At 46.9% G+C, this 22,086-nt stretch overlaps 1 protein-coding gene across 1 annotated transcript in view; it reads right to left on the bottom strand.

Moving 5' to 3' along the window:
* The window catches only part of Abcc12 (ATP binding cassette subfamily C member 12), a 63,528-nt gene that overhangs the window by 12,496 nt on the left and 28,946 nt on the right, over nt 1-22,086 (bottom strand). Inside the window, 11 exon segments of the mRNA XM_021251480.2 lie at nt 3,997-4,183; nt 6,504-6,641; nt 8,947-9,173; nt 9,853-10,050; nt 11,889-11,985; nt 13,375-13,471; nt 17,393-17,464; nt 17,548-17,623; nt 17,732-17,866; nt 20,993-21,111; nt 21,114-21,195. Coding sequence (XP_021107139.2) covers nt 3,997-4,183; nt 6,504-6,641; nt 8,947-9,173; nt 9,853-10,050; nt 11,889-11,985; nt 13,375-13,471; nt 17,393-17,464; nt 17,548-17,623; nt 17,732-17,866; nt 20,993-21,111; nt 21,114-21,195 — 1,428 coding nt within the window.

The following is a 22,086-nucleotide window of genomic DNA, read 5'->3' as shown; positions in this document are numbered from 1 at the left end:
AATGATACAAAAAATCAATGAAGCCAAGAGTTGGTTCTTCAAAAGAATCAACAAAATTGACAAATCTTTAGCCAACCTTGTCAGAAAAAGGAAAGAAAAGGCCCAAATCCATGCAATTAGGAATGAAAAGGGTAAAATGACAACAGACTCAGCAGAAATCCAGAGGATCATCAATACCTACTTCCAGAACCTGTACGCCAATAAGACGGACAACACAGAAGAAATGGACAGATTCCTAGACACATATGAATTACCAAAGTTGAATGAAGAAGACCTAAAAATTCTGAACAACCCAATATCAACCAATGAAATGGAAAATGTAATTAAAAACTTATCACCTAAGAAAAGCCCGGCCCCTGATGGCTTCACTGCTGAATTCTACAAGACATTTAGAGAGGAACTGCTGCCACTACTGTTTCAACTCTTCCATGAAATTGAAAGGGAAGCAATACTCCCAAATTCATTTCTGGAAGCAAGTATCACCTTGATCCCCAAAGCAGAGAAAGACCCAACTGAAAAAGAGAAATATAGGCCAATCTCACTAATGAACATAGATGCAAAAATCCTTAATAAGATACTGGCAAACAGAATGCACAAGGTCATCAAGAAGATCATACACCCTGATCAAGTGGGATTCATCCCAGGGATGCAGGGATGGTTCAATATATGCAAATCAATCAATGTAATACACTATATCAATAGAGCCAAGGACAAAAACCATATGATTATCTCCATAGATGTAGAAAAAGCATTTGACAAAATCCAACATGCACTTATGATAAAAACCCTACAAAACATTGGAATAGATGGTCTCTACCTCAAACTGATAGAAGCCATCTATGAAAAACCAACAGCCAATATCATACTAAATGGTCAAGAACTGAAATCCTTCACACTAAAATCAGGAACAAGGCAAGGATGTCCACTATCACCACTCTTGTTCAATATAGTTCTGGAAACATTAGCCACGGCAATTAGACAAGAGAAAGAAATAAAAGGAATAAAGATAGGTAATGAAGAAGTCAAATTGTCATTATTTGCAGATGACATGATACTCTATATAGAAGACCCCAAGAACTCCACCAAAAGTCTTCGAGACTTAATAACCAAATTCAGTCAAGTAGCTGGTTACAAGGTCAACACACAAAAGTCAATAGCTTTCCTCTACACCAATGACAGACTCACTGAGAGAGAAATAGGGCAAATAATTCCTTTCACAATAACATCCAAAAAACTGAAATACCTAGGAATCATCCTAACAAAAGAAATCAAAGACCTCTTCTCTGAAAACTATGGCACTCTGAAAAGAGAGATTGAAGATGATATCAGAAAATGGACAGACATCCCCTGCTCCTGGGTAGGAAGGATTAATATAGTGAAAATGGCCATACTTCCAAAACTGCTATATAGATTTAATGCAATTCCAATTGAGATCCCAGCAGCATACTTCATAGACCTCGAGAAAACAATCCAAAAATTCATTTGGAGCAAGAAGAGACCCAGAATAGCAAAAGCAATTCTAGGCAACAAAGACATGAGTAGGGTATCACAATTCCCAACTTGAAGCTATACTACAAAGCTACTGTGATAAAAACAGCATGGTACTGGCAAAAAAAACGGGCTTGAGGACCAGTGGAACAGATTAGAAGATGCAGAAACAACGCCAGACACACTCAGCCATCTCATCTTCGACAAAGGAGCCAAATACCCTCACTGGAGGAAAGATAGCCTCTTTAATAAATGGTGCTGGAAAAATTGGGCTTCAACTTGCCAAAGATTCAAACTAGACCTGTATCTCTCACCATGCACTAAACTAAAATCAAAATGGATTAAAGATCTAAATATTAAAATAGAAACTCTGAACCAGTTGGAACAGAGGTTAGGGAGAACCCTTGAAGACATCAGTGTAGGAAAAGATTTTATGAACAAAACCTCAGTTGCCCGTGAACTAGCACAAACAATAAACAAATGGGATCTCTTCTTATTAAAAGGCTTCTGCACAGCAAGAGAAACCACCAGCAGTGTGAAGAGACAATCCACAAGGTGGGAAAAAATCTTCACCTGCTCTTCCTCAGACAAAGGTCTACTATCTCGAATCTATAAAGAACTTCAAAAGATCAGACCTCCCAAATTTAAAGACCCAATCTGAAAATGGGCATTTGAAATGAACAGACATTTCTCAGACAAAGAAGTAGAAATAGCAAATAAATACATGAAAAAATGTTCAACATTTGCATCTCTCGATGCAAATGAAAACAACGCTGAGATTCCACTTCACTCCAGAAAGAATGGCTGCTATCATGAAATCAACCAATAACAAATGCTGGCGGGGCTGTGGGGAAAGAGGAACCCTGCTCCACTGCTGGTGGGAGTGTAGACTGGTGCAAGCACTATGGAAATCATTATGGAGATACCTCAAAGAACTACCACTGAAAGTCCCATTTGACCCCGCTATTCCACTGCTGGGGATCTTCCCCAAACAATTAAAAGAATCATACCACAGTGATATATGTGCACCCATGTTCATAGCAGCACAGTTTGTAATAGCTAAAACTTGGAAACAGCCCAAATGCCCATCAACTGGAGACTGGATAAAGAAAATGTGGTTTTTTCATAAAATGGAGTACTACTCAGCCATAAAAAATGAGAAATTAGAGACATTTATAGCTAAGTGGATGCACATTGAGGCAATACTCTTAAGTGAAATAAATAGGACACACGTGAATAAATACCGAATAGTTTCTCTGGTGTGAGAAACTGAAAGTGTAAATAAGGACTAAATGTATAATAGGTAATGTGAAATAGGAAGAAAAGGGGCAAAGGGGAAGGAAGTGGGAGGGCTAGGGGAAAGGATAGAAGGGAATGGGATTAATATGAGAAAATGGAAAACTAGGAACAAAATCTTTGTAAACAAGGAGGGCTGGAGGGGTTGAAGGGAGGGGTGGGCAAGGGTGAAAAATAAGAACCAAGAGAGACTATGTGAAGGTGCAAATTTCCAATGATGAATGTCATTATATTGTATACCTAAAATGTACCAATGATTAGAATGAATAATTGATAATGCAAAATAGGAAGAAAAGGTCCAAAGGGGTAGGGGTAGTGGGAGGGGCAGGGGAAAGGAAAGAAGGGAAAGGAAAAAATGATGAGAAATGGAAAAAATGGAAATAAAGTCCTTGTAAATAGGGAAGGGTGGAGCACATGAAGGGAGGACAGGGAATAGGGAAAAAATAAGAACCAAGATGCATTATGTAAAGGTACAATTCCCAATGAGAAACGTAATTGTGTTGTATACCTACAATGTACCAAATAAAAGAATTTAATACAAAAAAAATAAAATAAATCTCTCCTATAAAGCTTTTTTTAAAAAAAAGGGACACAATTCAAACATCAGACCTAGGTGGCCTGGGTTCAGATCCTGGCCGTCACACATGACATGCGTGTCATTGTAGGCAGGTCTTTGTGGGCCTTATTTTTCTCACATGCAAAGCAAGGCTTAGGGCAGTATCATAGGGTCAGTGGGGGGAGGGGTAGTAATTGAGTAAATTTAAGAAAAGAACAGGACCTAAAGCACAATACATGGTATGTGTTCACCTATCATTGTTATTATGCAAAAGAAACAAACCCAGGTAAGATCCCCTAGCCTGTCCAATCATTTCAATCCTGTTGAACTACTATTGAGTGCTGGGATTCCCAAATTAATCCACTAGGAGTAAAGCTTGGACTTTTGTTCAGTATTCAGGGCAGGAAATACTCTCCTCCTTCTGTAGCCTCCAGAAGCTCTCGGTCACCTTGCCCAGCCATAAGGGAAAGGAGGAGGAGGACAAAAACAAGAGCCTCTGTCCCTGGCACCCATGCAGCTGCCCAACTTTTTAAAGGTGTGAACCACTAAGATCCCTTTATTGTTTAAAGCCATTTTTCCATTATGACCATCCAAAAGCACTCTCCCTGACATATGCCAAGGCCTCTGGGCCAAGCCCAATTTGTCTCTCGTGTTACCTGGATGATGTAAGACAGTGACAAGCCTTTCGATGAAGCACTGATTGAGAAGAAACTCAGGGTCACCAACAAGGCCACAATGAAGGTGACAATGTTCATGAGGACATCCATTCTCAGAGCAAACCACCAGAGAGCACAGTTAAAGTGCAGAAGGTGGCTAGAGTTTTCATCATTTAGCATCTTAAACCTAAAAATAAGAAAATCAAACAAATAGTCAGGTTGTGCTTCCAGGTCAGGCTGTGCTTAGGGTTAGGGCTTCTATAGAAATGAAGCAAGGGATTTGTTAATCAAGGGGATGCATTTTCATATAAGAAGCTCTTCCAAATGAGCATCTATCCAGGCTTCTACCTACCATCACCAGATCTTTGATTTGTACATATTCTGAGAAATCTCATGTGACAGTTGAGAACAGTGCTATGTAGGCCCTTTCTGTCTTTCCTTGAACTGGCAACTGGAGCTCACAGCTGAGAGTAAAAGCTGCTGAGAGCCTCACACCCCAGCTTCAAAAAATCCCTGTCTTGGAGTCAACTCCCTCCGCACAGAGGCTGGTGCAACCCTCACTGGCCCCTTTGATCTGCAAAAGAGGTGGGGTGGGTTGTGGAGGAGGCTACCTCTGGGGACAGTCAATTCTGTAACAGCACCAGAGGAAAGGAGAGCATGTGAGACAAAGTTCAAGGGGCAGATGTCTTGCTTGCCTGCTGCATGTCTACTGAGCCAAGAGCTTGCTGAGGAGAGAATGCAAGGCGTGGGGTGAGAACCACTCTGGAGTCCCTCATTCTCCTGAGGTAAGCAGGGTGCACCTGCCAGTCCTTTAAACTGAACACATGGAAGGAAGGTGGGATTTGTGAGGCAAAGAGGCCTCCATCTCAGAGGAAGGCAGTGGGCAGCTGTCAGATGGACCCCCTGGAAAGCCCAGCAGATCTGACTGATGCAGCAAGGTCTAGCAGAGCAGCTTGGGGCCCCTCCCATTCCACATCACATGAAGGAACCAGTGGCAGAAAGGGGAGAATTGCACGGAGGCCAGGACTAGCTGCCGACCGAACCAGAGGCGAGCTGTGAAAGTCAAGCCTACACTGAGATCCTGGGTGGGAAAGTGAGGACAGAGAGAGAGAGAGAGAGAGAGAGAGAGAGAGAGAATGAATGAGAGAGAATGAGAGAGAATCAGACACAAGCACTGAAGATTTTTAAGGAAGTAAAAGATAAGAAGGAAAGAAGAGGTGGCAAAGAGAAGAGGTGGCAGAGACTACTGCACCATCATCAAACTCCATCTTCATTTCCTCTTTTGGACAGGGATGGACTACATTCCCAGATTCCCTCACAATCAGATGGGCCCACATGACTGAAATCTGGCCAATGAATGTGCAGAAATTCTGATTATCCTCTCCGGGCTTGAACCATAAAAATGTGCCATGGGCTCCCCTGCCCTCCTTGTTCCCCTTCTCTTCCTAAGCCTTTGGAATGGCAAAGCAGCAGATTAAAAAAAAGACTGCATGTGTGTAAGTGGAGAAGAATCCCCTTTCCCCATTCCATGGACCCTCATTACATTGTGACTTGAAGAATAAACATTTATTGTGTTACAACCCCTGTAACAGTCTTGGAGGTGTGATTGGTACATTTTCTTGGTATTTTATGTCTAGAGCTGGAAGACTTCAAAGAAATCTACTAATCAAGTCCCCAAGTTTTAAAAAGAAGGAAATTGGTCTGTGAAATGAAAAGAAATGTGTCCTTTAAACATTATTTTCACAAAGAATACGAAATGACATGAAAACTGCTACTTAAAAATAAGAAATCTTCAAAACCATAAAAAATGACTATAAATACTTCAGAAATCCTCATGAATAGAAAAGAAGACTGGGAGGAAATACAGGTTGAGTGTCCCTTACCTGAAATGTTTGGGACCAAAAATATTTCAGATTTTGGATATTTTTCAGGTTCTGAAATATTTGCATAAATATAATAAGACATCTTGAGGATGAGACCCCACTCTACACACAAAATTCATTTACATTTCATATACTCCTTATACCCATAGCCTGTAGATAATTTTATATGATATTTTTAATATTCCTGTATTTTTATTGCAACATGTCCCACAAGATCCAATGCAGAATTTTCTACTTGTAGTGTCAGGTTTGCACTCAGAAAGCTTTAGGTTGTGGAACATTTCAAATTAGGAGGGCTCATCTCATGTATGAAAATATTAGTAGAATTGGGGGCTTGGGACATACATGAGGGGTTTTTCTTTTTTTCTCCTATTTTCCAGAACTGAACACATTTTCACCTTCAGAATGAAAATAAAACACATAAGGCCCTATACTGAGATCATCACTCAATGAGCTGCCCACACTTACATCTACTGGGGCCCCGGGTACACAGACCACAGCCAAGTGTCTAGGAGGCTCCTGCCAGGTGCACAGCTTTTCACCTGCAGCCCAGACTCCCCTATGCAGGGCCAGAGATTGCTCTCATGACCCACAGTGGGGTCAGCTTGAGGCGAGAAGACTCACTTGTGGATGCACTCCTCCTTCTTGCCATAGGCGTGAATGACACCCAGCCCCTGCATGGAGGAGGTGATGTGGGAGAACCATGGTGACCGGCTGATGTTCTCCACCTTCTTGAGTTCCTGGACTCCTTGGTGGAAAACACTGTAGGAAAACCAAGAGGGGCCAAGAAAGTGGGATCAATGGCTGCTCTCAGCACATGCATATGCCATCGTGCATGTACTATGACAGCCAGTCAGAGGCGGAGCCATCTAACTGGGGAGAATGAGGACCCCAGCACTATTCTGTAGGAGGGTCTTGTCCAGTTGTTTGTGAAAGGTAGACGTCTAAGAAATGTATTTTCTCTTCCTTCATTTGCTGTCAGACTTAAGAGCTTCTTTGGGAGGGGATGTGTAAGGGGCATCAAACCCAGGGTGCTCCACCACTGAGCTAAATCCTCAGCCCTTTGTACTTTTATTTTGAGACAGAGTGTCACTAAATTGCCCTGGTAGGACCAACTTGTGATCCTCCCGCTTTCTCCTCCTTCAGTTCTGGGATTGTCTCACAGTAGGAATGTCATCCTGCATACAATGTAATTCTAGTTTTGAAGAGCAGAATGTTTCATGCAGTGCTGCTCTCTGATAATCCAACCAGTTTTTGAAGCCCAACTAGAGAAAAATGAATCTATTCTAACCTGAAGGAAAACCTGGTTGTCATCTGCCAGGTATGGTCTTCTAAAGACATTTTCAAAGCCAATTCTAAACAAACATCATGATAGCCTTGGGAGCTGACTTTAAAACCCAACCCCACCACCACCACTACCACCAGGATACAGCCCCTTCATGAGGAACCCTGCAGATCCCTCATGAACAGACCAGGGCCTTTGGCTCACACACGAGCTAGATGCAGGTGGAAAAATCTAATGTGGCCTCCAGGCTCACCTAAAACTCCCCAAGGCGGGTGAGGAAGAAGCCTCATTAGCCCCAAGCATAAGTGAGTTAGTTGGAAATATTTAGATAATTCAGTCAGGGCCAGCTCTGGTCTACCCTGCCTTTATAGCAAGATGTAGGGGTGCAGGGGAGGGGAAAAGCTTTTGCTAAGTCAATCAACAGCATAAACAGAACACAGAACAATGATAAGCACAGCATTTATAGAAATGAACACAGGCCCAAGGAATCCACTCGAGCACTGACATCCAAGATGTACTCTTTGTAAATGAAATTATTTTCATTTGGTCATCACAACAAAATGAACTATTTCATTTGGTCAAGTTTGGAGACTGAGACCATGTGTCCTTTCTGAGAGTCGCCATGGGTTATTGCAATGACAGCCTGGCACTCCTGACCCCAAGGCACTGGTAGTAATTCCCACCAGCTCCCATACAGATGCCGAGTCCAGCTTCCAACCCAAAGCCCCCCTGAGCACTTTGTACTGTCCATGGCATCACCCACAGACTGATGGAGAAACTTGAACCATCTCAAACCAAATTCGTTATGATGACTACTCAAACTGCTTCTTCTGTACCATCTCCAACTCTCTGCACATCACTCCCCATCATGGGGTCATTGTTGGCCTGTCCCATCTTCCTAACACCCAAAGCCCACCAGTCATGAAGCCAAGACTACCTCATAAATAGCACATGAATCCATCCCTCCTTTCTGTTCCCACGGTTGCTCCCAAAGTCTAGTCCTGGTCATTTCTCACCTAAACCCTCAAATTTCAAATCCAGTTTCATTTGATGCTCACAACAACCCCTCTGAAGTGGATGAGGCACACATCTTAACAGTGACCATCCAGGAGATGAAGAAAACTGAGGTTTGCTGCGTTTCTCTGAACTAATCCAAGGTCTTCCAGCTAGGCTGTGGCAGAGCTGGGGCTCTGGTGTCAATTTTCTTATTTGCAACCTTTGGCCCTCACCCAGTGCAGCCCATGCTACCTGCTGAGAACCCTGCTCAGCCCAGGAAGAAGAGGGAGTTGTGATTCTGAGGGCTAGAGTCCCTGCTACCCTCCTGCTTTCCCACAGGCTGGAATGTGCCCAGGCTCAGCAAGAATCCCCAGTGCAAAGCAGGCCTTTCTGTACCCATGTTAACTCTGAGGGTGGGATACTCTCAAAGCTTGGAGAGACTGAGGATGAGTCTCCTCTCCCTTCTGCAGCAGCCAGTATGGTGGAGCCCAATGAGCAGGAATACTGCATATTAGCAGACAGGCAGCAACCATGGTTACTAGTTTCCTGGTCTGGGATCTGTGACTTCACCTCCCAATAGTGTCCACCACTCAGGGTTCTCTGAGGCTAAAATTCCAAATGTACACATAGCACCTGGGGTTCAGCAAGTGCTGAAAATGAATGGGCTCCACCATGGGGGAGGACAGCAAGTGCTCACTCTCACCTGACTACCAGGTATCATGCACATGAACTCTGTGCATGTGTGTGTCAATTTCTCCTTTTTAAATAGTGCATAGAGAGACCTACCATAAAAGAATGATGAAGACCACAGTGAGGCCAGCCAGGACCAAAAGGACAGCAGGAAACACAACAGCAAATATCACCAGAATAAACACCACCATAAAAAACTGCTGCAGATAGTTCTCTGCGTGAAATGGCAGCCTCACATCCAGCTCATCCATATCCTTGGAAAAACGGTTCATTAGCCTGCCAGTGGGAGTCGTGTCAAAGAAGCTCATCAGGCTCTTGAAGATCTGTGGATAATAGCAGAGAGTCAAACAGAGTCGGGTGGTGTTTAGCAAACCCTGGGCCACGCTGCTGGGGCTGGAATGGGAAGCACAGGGTCGGACCTATTCTCCAGGGCATCACCCAGCATGCCAGGCAATCGCAGGGAAGTGAGGATGGGTGCTGCCCTTCTTGTGGCAATCATGAATGAATGTGGGGGAGATTCTGCCCTTAAGTGGGGTCAAGCGTCCCCTCAGAATCTAAGATACAGACTGGTACTTTCAGAAGAAGGAGGGATGCTGTGCCAGGGCAGTAAAAAGCCAAGTTCGATTTTGTCTCTCCACCCTCAAAACGTAAATACTTTGGTAAAGACCCTCAGGGCCAATGATGGCAGTGGATGGCAGAGGGCTTCAAGCACCTCTTGAGGCCCGTGCTGTACTCAGGGCTCTTGGGAGCAGGAGATGCCCTCTCGGCCTGCACGTTTGTGCTCCGGAATGGCTTCCTACCTCTCCACAAGAGCCCATGGTGCATCCCAAAGGCTCCCCAGAATGGGCTTTCACAGGTAGTAATTAGATCTGCAGGGACACTTCTCAGACTGCAAACTCCATGAGGGTTCTTATGTCCCCAGAGCACAGCTCAGTGCCTGGCACATAGCAGGGACCCGATAAACCCTGCTGGCTGGATAATGGGCATGCCTGCAGCTCCCACCTTGTCAAACACTCTGTCATGCAATGAGGAGGATGCCATCAGCGTGGTCTTAGTGAAGATGAAGCCTTTGATGATGCCAAACGCCAACATAGACACCATGCTAGCTACGTACACCCACTGGTACATGTGCTGCCTGGCGTCTTCAAGCACTCGGCCGATCTCACACAGAGTCTGGTTGCCTTGGGGCCCGCAGTTCATCTTTGGGGCAAAACAAAAGAAGCCCCAAGAACTGGTGAAATGTGAGGAGAAGAGGAACCTTCCAGAAGAAGCTAGAGAGTGGCACACAGTTGTTAAGAATGAGTCTGATGGAGAAGGGGAGTTACTGTCTATGGGGCCTCTTAGTTCACGTGGCTCCTCCCCAAGGGCATCTGATGTGAGCATTGCACAGTCAGAGGGAAAACCAGAACAGATTAACTAGGCTGGCACAGGGCAAAAGCTACCCTTGCCTCATGAGGCCCAAAATGATGCTGAGCCAGGGGGATCCAGAGGCAAACAGGGAATCTGGATCCCATTAGACTGGCTGAGCAAACTTGAGGCAGCACAGGCAGAAGGACTAAGGGACCAGTCTCCAACACACTGAGCTGCCTGATAGTGGCCACCAGGCTCCTGGGGAGACTCAGGGGCACCTCTGCACCATGCCAAGCTCCACAGCCTTTTCCTTGTCTTTCTCCCAGGGGCCAACAGGGAGGATGCTGCCCTGGAGTCCCTAGTGGGGAGGAGAGGGGACAGTGGACACAAGGGACTCAGAAGATTTAAAGACTGTGGTTCCATCCAGCCCATGAGAAGAGAGTTTCACCAGCATTTCTAGGAGAGGCCATCTCTTCCTCCTGAGAAATTGGCAGTTTCATTTCTCCCCGGGCTATGTGCTAAAAGTCAAGAGCGCCTTTGGGGACCAAGCAAACATCTGTCTTCTAAATGCCATTCTGCTGATTACAGTAACAGAGGAAACGTAAACCAGAGGTGGTGATGGATGAGGGTCTATAAAGGCAAAAGCATCCCTGAGGAGCCAACTGTTGAAAGGCTCAGCTCGAAAAGGAGATGCTCTTATGTCTTGGGTTGTGCCCACACTGTCAGGGGCTGTGGGGTAAGTGCACAGGTCCACCACTGTGGCCACAGGCTCAGTGACCTACTGTGGATGGGCCAAGCCTAGGAGGAGGCTCTGCTGTGACCCTACACTGGGTCCAAGGAAAGGGCTCTTTGAGGGCACCAAGGATCTGGGAGACTATCTACCTCCCAGAAAGGGCTCTCTGTGTCTGCACAGAGCAGACACCCACTGAGCTCTTCCCCCAGGAATGGCCCTGGAAGCTATGCTACCCAGCCTCTCCCCTGCCCAAGCCACCTCACTTTGGTTGTCATAGCAACAGAATTGTATCAAATGTAATCTTGGTGGATGGGCAGGCACCCTAGCAGCAGCCTCCGGGGGGCCAACAGCCTGGAAAGCTTCCAGCAAGCTCCAAGGAGAGAAAACTTATCAGTCCTTCCCAGGGAAGGCTCTAGCAAAAAAGGCGCCCTGGGAGGCAGGGAAAGGGCCCTGGTGACCCTGTAGCATTTGTAGGAACCAAAGTTTGACTCTTCCATGTGCTGTTTCTACAGAGGAGACCTTGGGGGTCAGACCCATCCTTAGTCCTCTGGCATCTGGCAGCACTCACAAGAAGATGCTAGTTTTAAAACAGAAAGACATCAGTCTGTGTCAGGATTTCCAGTCCCTCCCTTCCCTCCTCTGAGAAAACTTAGGTCAGAGGCTGCAGGAACTGCCCTACCTTGAGCGCACTTAGCCCCACAGTTGCATTTGACTGGCACCATCTCTTGATAGTCAACCGCTTAAAATCTGAAAGTGGCGCCTAAAATTTCAGAAACCGTCCTTAGCTTGAGAAATTGAAGGGAATCTCAGAAGTTTAAACCATGAAGTATAAGCAGCTGATCTCAACTTCATGAAAAGAGACAAAAATGAGCTCCTTGTGTGCTGTAGGACACGTTCTCCATCAGCAACATTTTTCCTCCAAGATAGACCCCAGCATTGCCAAAGGGAAACTCACCTGGGAGCCCTTGTCTAGCCAGAGACCCAGCCACCAGTTGCTGAAGGCAGAGCTGCCAATCATCAGGAGGAAGAGTGACACTGAAGAGAGAGAGGAGGTACCCTGCAAGAGGAAAGGGGAGACCCAAGGGGTTACAGGTGTGAGAGTCGTAGGGAATTTACCTTCCTCAGCACCCAACCCTGGGAATTTGGGCAATTCGCAGACTATCAGGAAACGACTCCCACCTCTAGGAACCACCTTCTAGCTGGACTCAAAATGTTCTGGCATTGGGCCCCTACATCCTAAAGGGGACATCTGCTCCATTCCATTAGAAAATGGGTCTGAATGGTCAACATATGTACTGGAAAAACTTCCAGTGTGCACTGTAATATAAGCAACTGAGTATCCTTTTTTTTTTTTGGTATGGGGGATCGAACTTAGGTCCTTGCACTTGCAGGACAGGTGGCAAAAACACTGAGCTAAATCCCGGCCCTGAGTATCCTTTAAAAGCAAACCAATGAAGCCACAGTCATGTTGGGGGGAGATTAGGAATCAGGTATGACAGCTATGTTCTGCACACACAGAGATGGGGTCTTTCGTGGAAGGCAGGTAATGGGCTGATAGGTGCTCTATCAGAGCCCAGAGTGTGCATGGGCAGAAGCCCCAATAAAAGAGAGTCTGGCGGCTTTAATGGAGATAAAAAATGATTCCATTTAAAAGGCTATATGGAGACAGGCAGGTCTGTGCACGCCCTACCGAGGTCCTGAGTCACGAGGAAGACGCCGAATCAGCCCGCTGCAGACAGGTAGGTCTGCCCACACCCTGCCGAGGTCCTGAGTCACGCGGAAGACGCCGAATCACCCCACTGCAGACAGGTAGGTCTGCCCACACCCTGCCGAGGTCCCCAGTGGCGTGGAACACACGCCGAATCAGGGAGGGCTGGGCAAGGGTGAAAAACAAGAACCAAGAGAGACTATGTAAAGGTGCAAATTTCCAATGATGAATGGCATTATATTGTATACCTAAAATGTACCAATGTTTAGAATGAATAGTCGATAATGTAAAATAGGAATAAAAGGTCCAAAGGGGTAGGGGTACTTGGAGGCACAGGGGAAAGGAAAGAAGGGAAAGGAAAAAATGATGAGAAATGGAAAAAATGGAAATAAAGTCTTTGTAAATAGGGAAGGGTGGAGGGTGTGAAGGGAGGGCTAGGAATGGGCAAAAAATAAGAACCAAGATGCATTATGTAAAGGTACAATTCCCAATGAGAAATGTAATTGTGTTGTATACCTACAATGTACCAATCAAAGAATTTAATACAAAAATAAATAAATAAATAAATGCTATATGATCAGATTTTAGTTTTTTGGGGGGGACAAAATAAAAGCATTGATAAACAGTCCTAGCATAAAGAGAGTAAGTGTTAAAGGAATCATAAAACGTGAGCCCAACAGCTTAAGAAGAGATTTTTAAAATGCAAATTAAATCAAGAAACCTGTTGTTTTATACCAAATCTCCAGAAGCCTTAATGTATGTGTGATATGTCTTCCAGGTCACGGTTCCTTCATGAGAGGATTCAGTCTGGATGAGCTGGTGCATGGGAACTATGGAGGCAAACACAGGGCTGTGGCACTCCCTGTGTGGCTGGAGCCCAGGGAGGCTAGCGCACTCCCTTCATGCCCCGCCCTTCCATTTCCCTTGTCCTTTCCAATTTCCAAAACACTTCTGTCCATTTTATTTTACTTGATCTTAGTGATAGCCCTGTGAGGTAGGTGGCTTCTAATGTTTTGAGAAATACTTATTAAGCACCTACTGTGAGCTCGGCCCTGGAGATACAAGGGTTGTGTTGGTCTGTTGCTCCCAGAAGCAGACTCCAAGCAATAGATACAAATACCTCTTTGGTCAGCTGTCTAGCTACAGATTCCTCAACCGCAGATTCAACCCTCAGATTAAAACTATTTGAAACAATGCTGTGTCTATGCTAAATATTTATAAATTTTTTATCTTATTATTCCTTAAAAAATATGGTACAGTGGCTATTTACATAGCAATAACATTGTATTACATATTATAAGTAAAATAGAGATGATTTAAAATATATGGGAGGATATGTGTATGCTATATGCATACATGTGTTACACTATTTCAGATGGGTCTCGAGCACCACCAATTTTGGTATCTGTGGGTGTCCTGGAATCAGGCCCCCAAGGATACCGAGGGGTGACTGTAGTTTATTTGGAAGCTAAAGGGAATAAGGAAGGGAAGGCAACACTAAAATATCATCAAGCAGCTGTGGGTAACTGAGACTTGATCCCACACACAGAGCTCTCCCAGATGGTGGAGACCTCAGAACCCTTCACACACTGAGAAGGATCCGAAATTGCTAACTCCTGTGGCCACTGAGGAATGGAACTCCTTGGGAAGGTCAGTTTCCCAGCTTGACTTGTGACTACCAGCAAGAGCCCCCAGGCAAAGGAACACAGAGGCAGCAACTGGAAGTCAGGCTGCACGAAATGGAGCAACAGGGCACCCACATCTTCTCCAAGACAACTGCGAAGGAGCCCATTCCTGCCTCCCCAGGGCACCCAGCAGGCACAGGGAAGCCCAGGGCTGCCTCCAAGATTGGCTGCCACAGGGGCCCCTGACTGCCTCCCAGTGACTGCCAGCTGCCCCAGGTCCTCTCCATCCCCCAAGCAGTGGGGAAAGCTCTCATGAAAACAGCATTTCAGAGGGATAGGGACAAAGCAGCTCCCGAGCCAGTGCTGAATGCCCATCTCTCCCTCTCCTCCACAGAGAGGCATGGAAATGTCAGCTCCAAAGCAGAATCATAAGCCGCATTTGGCTTTTAAAAACAGAGATAAATAGTGCTGGACAGGGATGCCCTGCACAGGGAGGCTTTCACACCTCAAAGGCACCTCGCTGAATAGAGCCACCATTATGATTTCTGCCAGGGAATCTGTGTGCTGCTTTGAAAATGCTCAGCCTGGCTTGCGCTCATTGTGTCCTCCCCTCAGACTGGGAAATGAAGGAGCTGCCAGGGTGTGTGGGCAGAGCCTAATGAACGGCTCCCTGGAGGCAAAAGCAATCCATGAAATCCCCTTGCAGCCTGCTTGGCCAGCCGGAGCATGGCCAGCTTGAGGAAACGCTCTGGTGCAGGGCAAGCAAGGTTGGCAGCACTGCCTCTGCCCCATGCTGAGTCTCTCCCCTGCTTCTCCTGGAGGACTGGGTCTCTCCCCAGTGAGGCAGTTCCTGATTCACTGTCCTCTCTGCTGAAGGGTAGGAGACAGAAATGAGGAGTAGGGATTACTCTTGCTGCAGGACCCCGATCCCAGGCAGCCTGGAACAGTCCCCCAGAAAAGCATGAAAGAGAAGGATGCATATTCAGCCTAGGAACCCTTCAGAGGAGTAAAATAAGGTGTCTTTCCAAATGTGCATGCATATATGTGTCACAGGCACGTTAGTGGTGCCAAATTTGATTGCTTACAAGACTACTTTTCCCTTCACATCTTGACATCTCCAAAATCTGGATGTGTGATATCATTTCATTGGCAGTGTTTTTTCTTTCTCAGTGGTACATTAAATTATGGTGGGCTTCAAACAATGGACGACATCTTAAATTTGATGAAATGTGTGTTTTCAGCACAGGTCAGGGTACAGAGTCAGCGGAGTGGATGGAGGGATGGAAGGTGGCAATGACACAAAAGGAAGAAAGGTCACTTGGCCACCCTTGCCCTCGCCAGGCTTATCTGTCCTCCCTGCCTTCCTGGAATTTCCTTGTGCCCTCTGCCTCAAATCTTCCACCCCACCCCTTTCTCCAGTCTCCTAGAAAACTCCTCTGCATCCTTTAAGGACTGTCCAAAGCCCACCCCTCTGTAAAGCACCCCCCAACTTGTTCATTACTCCCACCCTAACCCCCTATTACTCTTAGCAGTTTCCCACAGTGACACATTTGCCTGTGACCCCCACCAGACCACAAGATCCTGAGAACTGGGGCAACTCTTTTTTTTCCCTGAGCCTAGTTTAGTGCCTGGCACATAGTAGAATGTTTATCCCTTATTTGTTCAAAGATGAATAACCTTATGTTGGGAGCAATGCTACATAATTCTAGGGAGAAATCATTTGGTTAGCCTAGTTCTCTTGCCTACAGCCCAGCTACAGAATAACTCCAGTTTGGCCTCCTGTCACAACTGAGACTTCAGTGATCCAGTGATGCTGTGATTCTCCAGGACAAGAAACATCCTGGGAGAACAAACATCTGCTCAGTTCCTCATTGTTCTTGGACTGATTAACATCTTGTTTGCCGGAGATGTACTGAACTCTCTGCAAGCCTTCCGTTACACCTTGTTTATCCCAATGTGAACTATTGAACTCTCTGCAAGTCATTTGTTACATTTGTTTCTCCCGATGTACTGAATAAAAGGTGTGGTGAGCTGGGGGCTATTGTCTTTGCTGCCCAGAGCAGCACGGATCAGACCCAGAGCTCAGCTTCTTCTCAGTCTCATTTTTCTACCTTTCCTGTAATTCGCCGTGTGCTGCAGTGGCTCGCAGGAGACCAGGACTCACTGCAGAGGTTCTGGTAACGTCCCCTTCCCCTGTCCCCTACAACCTTATCCCACCTTGTGATGGTTTAGATCTGAAGCATCTCCCAAAAGTCTTATGTGTTCAGATGTGAGGCTTTTGGAGGGTGATTGGATCATGGAGACACTGTATTCATTGATGAATTCCAGCACTGCTGAGTTCTAGCTGAATGTGCTGTTAGCAGGTGGGCCTGGTTAGAGGAGGTGGGTCATGAGGGATGTGACTTTGGAGACTACATCTCTCACTCTGGCTCTTGCCTGCCCCCTGGGGGTGTGTGTGTGTGTGTGAGTGTGAGCACGCACACGTGTGTGTCCTGGCGACCATGGGTTGAGCAGCAGCTTTCCCTTATCAGGTCCTTTTGCCATGATGTTTCTGTCTTGGAGCCAGCTGTCCATGCCCTGAACCCTCTGAAACTGTGAGCCAAATAAATCTCTCCTCTTTCAAATTGTATCTTGTATTTTGCCCCAGTGATGGAAAAATTACCCATACACACCTTGATCGATTTATTGCTTCACAGTCCTTTCTCGGTGCTCCTCATAAGGAGTGCGAAACAGCTCGTGTTCTTGCTTTTGGCTCTAATTAATCCCCACGCATTGCTTTGATCTTTCCAACTAATAACTCTTGAGGGTCACTGTGTGTCAAGCACTGTGTTAATCACTTTATGTACAGTTTCTCATTCAATCTTTGCAAGAACCTGAGAGATCGGTACTATTATTTTCCCATTTTATGTACTAGAAGACTAAGGTTGAGAGTGGTCAAGTATGTTGCTCAGGATCACAGAACTAGTAAGCAGTAGAGCCAGATTTTGAACTCAGCCAGTCTCAACCATAGTGCATATATAGTTCTAACTGTCCCAATGATGTTCTGTTCCTATGCTTTCTATCCCAAACTGTAGATGCCCAACTCATGCTTAAGAATATGTAACCAAGGGAATGAATGGTCAATACCTTTTTTGTCTACAAATTCTGACTCCGATTCAGATTCTTTTCCTTCATCTTTTTCATCTCCTGGGGGCAAAACTAGGGTGAGAAATAAAGAGATATCTGTATCCCTTTGTGAGCAAAGGGCAGTAAGAGAGGCAGGATTCTAACTCTGACCATACCAGCATCTTCCTGACTCTGAGCAGAGCTCTCCTTCAGGACTTCCACCATGGCTGCATTGTAAATGTGTTCAGGGTCCTGGAGACAAAAAGAAATTCCTTCTGAAAATGAAATGACAAAATCTCTCCCAGAGAGGAAATCACAGAGAAGGCTCCCAATTTCCCCTGCACAGGTATACAAAGTTACCTTGAACTGCAACCCCTGGAGGTTGCGAATCAATTTTGCATAGCTCCCTCTCTCCTCCATTAACTCCTTGTGGGTCTCTTTTTCACAAATCTCTCCATCTTCTAACAAAATGACTTCATCACAAGACTCCAAGAACTGCAGAGAGGGTAAAATCATCTATAATGAACTTCTGCCTTGGTTAAAGAGAGAAAAGCCTACACCAAACTCCCAGCCAGTAGTGATCAAGCATATCTAATATAAGGGTTCTCAGTCTTGGCACTATTGATATTAGGGGCAAAAATAACGCTTTGTCTTGGGTGGGGGCTGCCCTGTGCATTGTAGGATATTTAGCCCCCACTCTGGTCTTCACCCACTAGAAACTGGCAGCACGCCTTCCCACAGTTGTGACAGCAGAAATGTCTCCAGACATCACCGGATCCCCCCAGGGGTACCGAGTTGAGAACCACTGATCAGGAACACAGGTCTCAGAGGACAAATGCCTGCCTTGGCTTTTCCAATGAAGCACAACAAAGCTTCCTTTGCCTCTGCTCCCTAAATGAGCTGCCCTCCTACAAAATCTGATGGTGGAAAATGAAAATGAAACTGACAGTCACAGCAGCCAAGATTGGTAGAGAGGAAACACCTCGGTGACACCCTCTCTCCTTAAAACAGGACAAGTCCTCGTCCAGTAGAGCTCCAGAGCAGCTGACCTTGGCACAGTGGCACAAGCTGCACTCCTGAGCCTGATTTACACTGGCTTTAACTGTGCAGTAAAGACACAGCTTCACTTGATGCGGCGTCCCCCATCTTGCCCAAGACACTTCTGTTTTTCTCATCTGGATTCCCTTCAGGTCCATATCACTCCTGTGATCAGAGTTTTGCTTAGAGGGGCTTCCCTTCCTTTTGGAATAAGACAGAGCTCTCCCATAGGATCCTCCATCTCAGGCAGGAAGCCCCTGCTAGAGGTGGGCGAATGTTGTGAGAGTTAAGAAGTTTCAGCCCAGGTCGGGGATTTAGCTCAGTGGTGCCACCTCCTGCCTCACAAGCGCAAGGTCCCGAGTTCAAACCCCGTACCAAAAAAAATGAAATTTCAGCCCAAAGAAACTCTGGAGCAGGAGCCAGAGGTTGCCTCCTGTCCTGCAGGGTCCATCCAAGGTCAAATCTGCTGTGGATGCTCTTGATTAGAAGCCTGAAGGAAGTGGCTACGTTTGGCAATCATATGCCTGGTAGGTATTTGAGGGAAGGGGTGATGACAAGAAGGTCAAATGAAAGCAGTTCTGACAGCACAGACAGCTCCAGCCTCTCTGCCTCCCTGTCCAGCTCCCCAGACAGCCCAGACTGGACTGGCTGAGCACTTTCTGACACCCTTTCAGAAGGCAGACTCTCATGTTTGTACATCTTCTATCATTTCAAAGCCTGATCTTAATCTCTTCTCTCTCAGCCTCCCACTTCTAGTATTTCAAAATACTTGATAATAAATCAGCTAATTTTCTAGATAGGGAAAGAGGCACCATAGGGCCGGCTGCAGCCACACGACCCTTTCTGCCTAAGCTAAGGCCAATGCCCAGGCCTGGAACAGGCTGGTGAGGCCCCCTCCGGCCCGTGAGCCTTGAGTTCACTCCAGCAAGGCTCTTTGAGTTTGAGCAATTTTGTTCTGCAAACTCTCACCAATCTGGCCCTGGGTCAAATATGAGCCAGGAGCCACTGGCCTCATTTCATGTTTCCTCCAGTGAATAGAAGAATAGTCATCCCGCCCAGCCACTCAGAAACATCCCAGGTAAAAGCAGCAGAGAAATGTTCTGGAAAAGCCTCAGGCTCCGTTCTGGGGCTCTGAGTCCCCTCCTCCTGACAACAGAAGGGATGGTTGGAGCAAGATGCTGGTGCCACCTGGCGGCCACCTGTATATCCCAACATGCAAAAGGAGCTAAACTGACGTTGGGGAAAGGTGGGCTCTGAGGCTGAGAACTGGGAAAGATAGAGTTTGCCTAAGGTTATCTTGCTGGTTAGTGAGTGTTGAAGATTTGCCCAGGGTGGAGGTTAGAACTTTCTCTGGAGGGACAGCTGTGCCCCATACTTGTGAGGTGTGAGGCATTCCTCTCTGGGTCCCAGGGACCCCTCAAGAGAACAGCTCTCCCTCCAGGATGTTCACAGACCAAAGCTGTGGTTATCATGTCTAATGCCCTGGCCAGGCCACAGCCCATTTCCGTGGGGGTCCAGAAGAAATCCAGCCTCCTCCTCCCTTAAGCCTTGCCACCAGAGGAAGTAGACCTTTCATCAACACCAGCCCCCTGGAGGCTGTCAAGTCCCGTGCAAGGAACACTGGCAGTCCACACATGCAACATTCAAACACGTGGAACTGAGTCAGGGGCCAGAACTCTGGTCCTGGGCAAAGGTGGCCTCAGGAGCAGGGCCACAGTGACAGGAAAGCCTAGTTTTCCTATGTTTTTGAGAAACTCTTCCCTCATCAGGTTGGCCTTCAGCTTGACCCTAAAATGCTGGCTGCAGCATCCTATCAGCATGGCAGCCTCCCCACACACCCCCACCCCACCTTCTGTACCCTTGCCTGCCTCCTGCCCTTAGACCAGCCCTCGCTGAACATGTCAGGGGAGAGGAGACATGGCTTCTACCCTCTGCCCCAGTGGGCCTCCCGATGCAGGTCCCTCCACAGAATCCTTTGGGAACTCACCGTAGAGAGGAAAGGGAGACAGCATGAAGGAAGCAAAACCTGGCTTGTCTTGGGGTAGAGAAGGGCTTGGATTCCCACCAGGCATTCAAGACCTATTATGCAGGACTGATGCAGTGAGACCTGTCCCCACGCTGCCAAATTCTCCTGCTTACTTAAGACAAACTCAGTTTCTTCAAAAAGATTCTGGCTCCTAAGCCCGAAAGAGATACACCTTCCCAATAAAGGGGCAGATTCTGAGCAGAGTGAAGATCTCCCAAAGCTTTGGCCTCACCCCAAAGTGCTGGCTACCAACCTTTTTCCCCTGGGGTTGATGAGTGGGGTCTTGGGACCCTCATCCAAAGAGTCCATTGCCCAGTCATCCCCAGCCCCAGTGAACCCAAAGGTAGGGCCAATGGAGACCATGTAGAGAAGCAAGCAGGGCCACCTGGAAGAGAGAATGGCTGGAGTGATCATCTGTGTCTCTTGTGCCCCCTGCTCCCATCACACTCCCTCCAGGACAGCCTTAGACAGGAGAGGGGTGTTTGAACAGAAGAGACCGTGAGCATCCGGTGGCACACCCATCCCCAGATCTCCTGGGTCCTGCATGTTGCAGTCACCTGCAGCTGGTGGGTCACCAGGACAACAGTCTTCCCCTTGAGGGTCTTCTTAATGCATTCCTCAAAGACATGCTTCCCCACATGGGCATCCACAGCTGAAAGGGGGTCGTCCAGCAGCTGAGCTGACAGTTGGAGTAGACAGCACGGGCCAGGCTGATCCTCTGCCTCTGCCCCCCAGAGAGGTTGAGACCCCGCTCCCCGATCTGCAGACAAGGGCAAAGGCACAGCCCATCACAGACCCTCACCCACCACCTTCCAGTTCTCAAGAACAGGAGCATCCCAAAGCTTCTCAGGACTTGGCAGGCTAACAGACAGATTGGCCATCACAGAAGCCCAGGGGTGTTGGCAGTAGAGAGCTGCTTTATCTGATGCCAAGTGAGAGGTGTCTGCCTCACAATACCTCCATGCCAGTGAGTAGCCCAAGGGAAGAGGCTACAGCTTGACCAGTATACCAAGGGAATTGTTAGAGCTGGAAGCTCTGGGAGAATGGATCAGGAACAGGAAGGAGACAGATCTATTTGCTTTCATGTGGAGCAACTACTCCATAGCAGGCAAATCTACACTCTGGGAAGGGAGGAAGCATGTTCCTGTTCATTGATCCTTAGAGATGAGGCTCAGTATGGAGAGGTATGGAAAGGATGAAATCCCTAGGTGGCTACTTGGAGGTATTTTGAAGTGAACCCATATCATGTCCAGCTGTTGGGGTGTTGAGCTGGGTGCTAGGGGTGGGACCAAGGAAGCTGGACAAGAAAAGCACCCTGTTTGTTGGGAGCTTGTATTTCAGGGTGGAAGTTACAAATACAATGGCACCAAGCAGAATTCAATGAGTGCTGAGTAGAAGCAGTGCTGGAGTGAAGCAGAACTGGAGTGCTTTGGGGCAGACTGTTCCAGATTACAGGACTTCAAAATGTCTTCCTCAAGGAGGTAGATTCGGGATCAGAACTCAAAGTAGGGTAACGACAGCAGGAGCAAAGACAGGCTCAGAGGTGAGTGCACATTTTAGGGTGGTCAGGCAGGGCAGGCAGAGATGCAACCTGGTAGGCAGGCAAGGGCTGCATGTGTCAGGCCAGGAGGTTGTGCTGGCCCAGTCCTTT

This window comes from Heterocephalus glaber, unplaced genomic scaffold (assembly GCF_053883595.1).
Source record: "Heterocephalus glaber isolate CG9 unplaced genomic scaffold, H.glaber_assembly_v1.0 deba00001707, whole genome shotgun sequence".
NCBI classification, from domain to species: Eukaryota; Metazoa; Chordata; class Mammalia; order Rodentia; family Bathyergidae; genus Heterocephalus; species Heterocephalus glaber.
Note: the sequence above shows the minus strand (reverse complement) of the source record. Positions and strands in the feature narration are given on the sequence as shown.